General features: G+C 48.0%; 1 protein-coding gene across 2 annotated transcripts in view; it reads right to left on the reverse strand.

Annotated features, from left to right (window-relative positions):
- The window catches only part of PLCD1 (phospholipase C delta 1), a 104,811-nt gene continuing 97,937 nt past the window's right edge, over positions 1 to 6,874 (reverse strand). For both annotated transcript variants that reach the window (XM_019508085.1, XM_019508084.1), the window contains exons 12-15: positions 5,052 to 5,230; positions 4,090 to 4,222; positions 1,346 to 1,495; positions 1 to 119 (exon numbers count right to left, since the gene is read on the reverse strand). In XM_019508085.1, the coding sequence (XP_019363630.1) occupies positions 28 to 119; positions 1,346 to 1,495; positions 4,090 to 4,222; positions 5,052 to 5,230 (554 nt within the window). In that variant the 3' untranslated portion in view covers positions 1 to 27. The remainder of the gene's footprint in view (positions 120 to 1,345; positions 1,496 to 4,089; positions 4,223 to 5,051; positions 5,231 to 6,874) is intronic.

Here is a 6,874-nt window from a genome sequence, read left to right on the forward strand (position 1 = left end):
TTTGAAAGCTGGGCTCCTTGGCTGCATTTAATAATTGTCCTGAATCCTAATGTGCACAAACAACGTGGCAGATGGATGTGGGTCTCCATTTCTGTTCAAGAGATGGATGTGGCGGTAGCCTGGAATGAGAAGATACAGAGGCACAGGTATTTAGCTCCAGCGGCTGAAGGGTTCACTGACTCCGCATGCTTCTCATACAGTGAATGTAAAGATGGAAGTTAGTCCCTTGGTTTTTCTAGACAAGGCTACGACAGCACTCAAAAACGGTGGCCACCCCTTCCAACTTTCATTTCCTAGTCCCCCCATTTTCCCTCATCCCCCACCTTTAACAACAGGCCAAATACAACAAATAAGGCACTGAATTGTATTACACTACAGTGGTATCCTACAGCCCACAACAAAGCTTTACTTTTCTACAGCCCCTCCAGCCACAGAGTTCACTGAGAAACACTAAGGTGCTCATGCCCCGTGGACCAGGGTGGATCAGAGAGATCTCAGCGAGAGGCGCTGGCCTTGTCACGTGGCCAGTGGGAGAGCCAGCTCCCAAATCCTAGGACCCTATGTTAATCTTTGCTTCCCTGTAGCCAACAAATAATATAAGCTGTTTTTAAAGTCTGCATTTGTCCCTTTGTCCAGCTCTACTTGTGCTGGGCATTAAGTTGATGGGAATACAACTGTCAGAGCCTCAATAAGACCCGAAAATTCAGGTCTGGCACCTTTAGACTACAGGAGATCATTCATAACCACATCCATTCACATCCTGGGTTTTATGCTGCACCTGAAAAGTTGGCCCGAGCTGTGTGCTGACTCAAACAGCAGAAACCTGACTTTACAGGGCCTGCTCATTTCCTGCGGGGCCCGGGTTTCTGCGGGCGGTTAAATGTGAAACTACAGACAGGCCAATCAGAAGTTGGTCTGTTTTACCTCTGCTGTCTGAAGTTAAAGCCGTTCAAGCCTCAGACTAAATTCAAATCACATCCTGCTTCCGGCGGCTGCCAGGGTCCCCAGGTGTGCAAGAGCCCACCGTACGCTTTGTTGCTGGGTATTACCAGGTCCTCAAAATGGTGACACCGTCCTTCAGTGGTCGGTGCAATGGGACCTACAGGACCCTGAAGCCCAGCATGGGCAGTCTCCGAAAGCCAAGCGAGCCTGGTCTAGGGAGATCAGCTTCAAACACAGATGTAGAAACAACAAAGGCAGCTACCGAGAGAGAAAACAGCCCCATGGTCACAGTGGTGAGCCTGGGACAGCCCAGGCTGCTCTTCTGTCCAAGGCGCTGTAGTGCACCAGGGCCCAGCAGCCTGGGCAGCTCCGACCAGGCTCTGCTTCCCACGCGGCTCCTTACCTTGCTGTAGGCTAGTGAAGGGCAGGGTATACTGCCCAATAAAGTCATTCTTGGTTGACACGTCAAAGTCTTCCACCATAAAACGGACCAGGGTGAGCGCAGGGACGTCAATGTTGAACTCGAACTCCTCATCCCACATGGGGTTAAACCCTGAACAAGGAAAGAGAAAAGGAGCAGAAAGCAGAGGGAGACATGCAGTTTAAGCCTTGCTTGGTGTCCTTCAGACAGCTCCGTTTTTGCCCCAGCAGTGCAGTTTGACCGCAGGACCAGCCAGAGGAGCGGACCGGCTTTAACATCCAGGTGTGAAATCCTGGCCCTGCTGAAGTCAATGGGAGTCTTAGATGGAGCTCAGATTTCACCCGATGAATCCATAAACTCATTGCAATCAGGCAAGCCACAAAATCATTTCCTAGAAACAAGCAAGAGGATCTTCTCCAGCATGTCTAACCAGACCTGGGTTCCCAGTGCCCCTCAGCCTCCAGGGCATCTCTCTTGCCCATGTGGCATTGCCCTTCTCTCTCTAGTACCCTGCAGCAGCCCCCTTGCAGTGGGCCGACTCCGTGGTGTGCAGCGAAGGGAGTATCTGCTCTGTGGGGCTGCGGCCCTAGCGGAGGCCTCGGACTTGCACGTGAGAGTTAGCAGCATTACCCCTTGCCACGTGTTCATGTCAAGGGGTTACTCAGGTGACAACAAAGCTGCAGGATCCAGCACTGAACAACAATACCCCAGATCGACTCAAGGAACGCAACAGAGATCAGAGATCAGTCTTTCACCCAAGCCCTGTATCTGGACCCCGACTGCATTTGGGGTTGTTTAAATAAGGGCCAGGTCCGGCCAGATTGCTGCTAGTGCCAGGAAATATGTGACTTGGTAAAATGCACAATCAAAGCTGAGTTTGTCACAAAGCAAGCAACAGCTTTAATGAGGAAGGACTTCCATTCAAGACCGTCTGAATGAGCAGAAGGCTTAGTGCCGTCTCGATCACCCAGGTTTATTCCTGTGATGCTGAAGAGTCGCTCCCGAGAGACCATCCTCGGCAGGGAGGGAGCCACGCAGGTGGATCTGGTCTGAAGCCTCCTCTAAATAGGCAGGCAGAGGACTCGAGCCTCCTGGGTGCGGTGTCCTCAGTAACATGCACAGGAGGCGAGATTACAGCAGGGCTGGGCTCAACCTTTCCTGAATGAGAGCCTCCGTTAAATACCCCTGGTTTGCTGGATGCCTCTGTAGCCTTCACCAAGGAAGGCTTTGTGGCTAGTCCAAGTTCAGTCTGTTCTCAAAAGATGAAGACTGCCTGGACATTTAGACTTGTACAAACCCATGCCTTAACCCCTTTGTTCCTGAACCAACATCAGCATCAGCAGCTCCAAGCGTTCTCAAGTCATGAGGCAGAATCCACAAAAACCTCCATGAGATTAATTTAAAAATAGCCAGAAAACAATAAACATGGGGATGCTTTCTATTTGCTGCCTTGTTTCTGGGTCTTTAAGATACACTTTCAGGCTTAAAGATATGTTCTGGACATATTTTCAGGCCTTTATAAAGTCTGCAAAAATGAGGGATAAAAAACTGCATAAAAACATTTTTAACGAAAGCAGAGATTTGCATGAATCCCAGGATTCACGGTGCTGGGGTCTTAAGAAAAAAATGAAATGATTGTAAGACTTGCAATAAAAACTGTGAGCTGACATCAATGTAAAATATATCTAAATGAGTAAGAAGGATTTCTTTGGCTTTAGAAGGACATTTTAGAGAGCCCTGTAGGCTCTCAATGGATGCTGGAAATCTATTGTGTGCCTCTGAAAATGTCTCCTTTTGGGTGTTAACCTGTTGACTCCTAGATGAGATCAGCTGGGAGTGCCTCTTTCCTCCAAGATATTCGACACACTATACGATGTACCTTCTTACCACATGGGTGTGTGCACTGCTGCATGATATGATCGTTTGACTGTACATCGCAGTGAAAAGGTTGAACAAATATCCCCATAGCTTGTTTATGAAGACCAGTTTCCTTGATATCACAGGTCAGAACAGCCCTTTTAATTAACACCTAAAAGCTCTAGAGCATTCAGCCTATTCACACCTTGTGGGAGGCCAAGGGAAAGTTGCCTACTGTACCAAAACTGGTTTGACACCCTTAGCCCCAAAGCAATGCAGTCAGCTGTTGGGGGGACTTACAGGTGGCAAAAGCAAAGGCTGAATATTGTCCCCTGTGGTCACCATATGGTAATAATCTAATAGCCAGAAATGCTGGAGACCCTCAGCTCCCATTGAATGTGTCCTCTGATCTAAGACTCACTCCTGTAAGATGCTAAGTATTCCTCTGGGGTGGGGAACTTGTACCGACTTTGAGGGAAGACACTCGAAGCCAGATATTTAGACAACAATGGGAAAAAATATGATGAAAGACTTAGAGCACCAACAGAAGAACAAGTAAGCTCTTACGAGATAAATGGGAAAGGAGCTTTATGGTACGTCAGCTGCTCTGCGTTTGCACACTCTTACCCCGTGGGAGATAACTAACCCATGGCAGGGTGAAGGAGCTCAGGAACTGAGTTGCTGTCCACGGCCAGTCTCACAGGGTTTGGGCATGGTCTCTGATCCATGCCTCCATGCCCCATCAACCACTGTACCTACCAAGGGGTGCTAAGCTAAGCTGCACTTTGGCAGGGGTAGTCACAGGGAAGCGGGCTAGGTGTGAATTACAATGTCTTGGGACTGCTCCACAAACCTGAATTCCCCCTTACCGTTGTTTTCAATGACCCTGGTTTGTTTCTTGTCGCTGTCCTGCTGAACCCCGTAGATCTCAACTGTGACCCTGGGATCCACAATGGAGTTTTTGCCTTTGTTCACCTTGGGTAGCTGCTGGCCAGAGATGATCTGCAGGAGAGGAAAATCACGTGCATTGAGGATGGGGCTCAATCTGGACGACTGTCATCATTTTCCTTTGGACTGCAGCCTTCAGGGATACAGGATGTGCCACAGCTGGCCTAGTTTGTTTATGACGATGGTGGCTTTGGTGGAAGTGGTGACAAGAGCAGGGTGGACCTCGTCCTCTGCACAATGTCCCACTGGAGACAGGGCAGGGAATGACTTCTGTGCCTCCCCTTGCACTCAGGTCATACCCAGAAGCAAGTGATGCCTCATGGCCAAATACATGTTTGTGACTGTAACAGTCAGGCAATATGAACATCCCACCTTTTATCTAACACCATGCAAAGCTGAAGTCATTGAAAAAAGGGGTCTATGATTCTTGATTCTGCCACCCCTGTTCGTTATTATTTGCATTGTGGCAGCACTTGGCGGCCACAGGATCCCAAAGAAGAAAACTACATTTATGCCCCTCATCTGGCAAGCTTACAGTGCCACACACCCCAGTTCTGCTAAGACTTACACATTGTTTTCACTCTACATATGCTGAATATGCCCCTTCATACACACCTCATGCCTAAAGCAAAGTAAGTACATGCATACTTCTTTGCAAAACTTGTATGTGGCTTTGCAAGTGGTCCCATTGCCTTCAGGAGGTTTGCTCACAGGGGTCTTAATTCAGATTAAAGTCAACAGGACAAAAGCAAGTGCTTGACTGCCTTGATTAACTGAGACCAGGGCAGGTTCTGTTCTCTGTGAGCCCATGTGGCAAAATTCAGATTCACAGAAGCAACCAGGGTTTGTGCGGCTGTTACACTTTACCAGATCTGATTCTTACTTTAACCACCAGTTTCTTCTGCGTCCACCATGCTCCTTCCACAATCGATTTTGGATTGAATGTGGTATCCACGTCCCGAAGGAATTCAGGCTTTAGGACGTACCCCGAAAAGCCATTGTCCTGGAATCTACCCTGGTAGAGGTCCATTTCGTTGCCTGGGGTCTGGAAATTCAAGGCAACTAGAACAAAAGAATGCATAAATTCACTTTCATGGGTGTCAACACACGTGGTTCTGTAGTGATTTAGTTCACACAGACAACTACTCTTATGGCTATAAAGATTTGCTTAACAGCAATACAGTTTGCTTCCTGTACAGCCTGTCACCTGAGAGTTTTACAAATTGTCAAACCCAAAGCAATCACTATGATCATCTAATCCAATCCATCTAGGCCAGGGAATTTTATCCAATGATTCCAGACTCCAGCTTGTGCTTGAACAAGTGCATCTTTCAGAAAAGCATCTAGCCCTGCATTAAGGGCTTCAGGAACTCACTGTATCCCCTGATTAGTTGTTCCAATGGCTAATTGTAACCCAACTTTTATTTCCAGCCTGAATGTATTGACCTTCCATTTCCAAACACTGGAATTGCCTCTGCTTCAGTCTGCTAGGTGTCTGCTGGAGGAAGAGCCCTTCATTTTCAGGAACCTCCATATATGTACTTGGAGACAGAGAATAAGTCATCTTCTATCTTTCTCTTGAATGAGATAAATAGATTGAGCTTCATTAGTCTCTTCCCATAAGCCAAGCTTTCCAGACCTTGAATCATTTTTTGAGCCCTCCCTAATTAACAAACATCCTTTTTTACAGCGTGGACACCAGAACTGGACAAAGCCTCCAGCAATTGCCTCACTAACATCGTGTGCAGAGGTAAGCCCCAATTCTCTGTTCAACATATTTCCCTGCTTACACATTGTGCCTAGGATTACATTTTACTGGGAGCTCACCCTCAGTTGGTTATCTACCATAAACCCCAATCCTAAGTTCCCGACCAATGATTCAAAAACTTCAGCCTCTCAGACAATGCTTCTCATGCATTGAGGGCCATAAATACATGCAATACAGTGACCCGATTGGTAACCTTTGAAAATCAGACTACTTAATGGGGGGCTCAGATAGGTGGCTCATTTTAAGAAGCTAACTTTGACAGTGATGGCATCAGCAAATTCTTCCATGTCAGTGGGAGTCAGGAACAAAACCTGGCATACTGAGTTCCCCATCGCGCCCTCTGGTCATTAGACTCTGCTTCCTCCCAAGCTGGTGTGGAACGGGCTAAAATGCTTAATTTCAGTAATAGCATTCCAGAACTCTTGTTTTTCAGACTGTAATTCCTCAATTTTCTAGTGGTCCTAGAGCTTAAAAGATTATGACTTTGGATGCAGAAAACAGCTGCAGGAAACAGGGAAGCAGGGGAGGCGCACCTAGGCCAAGGGTCAGGGAGGATCTAGTCAGGGAACTTCTGGAGGGACCAGATGTATTTAAATCAGCTGGTCCGGACGATCTCCACCCCCGAGTGCTGAGGGAATTGGCAGAGGTCATTGCAGGACCCCTGGCACGGCTGTACGAGCACTCGTGGTGCTCTGGTGTGGTGCCAGAGGACTGGAAGAGGGCCAGTGTGGTTCCCATCTTCAAAAAAGAGAGGAAGGAGGACCCGGAAAACTATAGGCCAGTTAGTCTTACCCTGACCCTGGGCAAGCTTTTTGAGAGAATTATCCTGGCGCATGTCCACGAGGGGCCAGCAGGGGAGATCATGCTCAGGGGCAACCAACACAGGTTCATTAGCGGCAGGTCCTGGCAGACCAACCTGGTGGCCTTCTACGACCAGA

This window comes from Gavialis gangeticus, unplaced genomic scaffold (assembly GCF_001723915.1).
Source record: "Gavialis gangeticus isolate Ggan-Ray unplaced genomic scaffold, GavGan_comp1, whole genome shotgun sequence".
NCBI lineage: Eukaryota > Metazoa > Chordata > Crocodylia > Gavialidae > Gavialis > Gavialis gangeticus.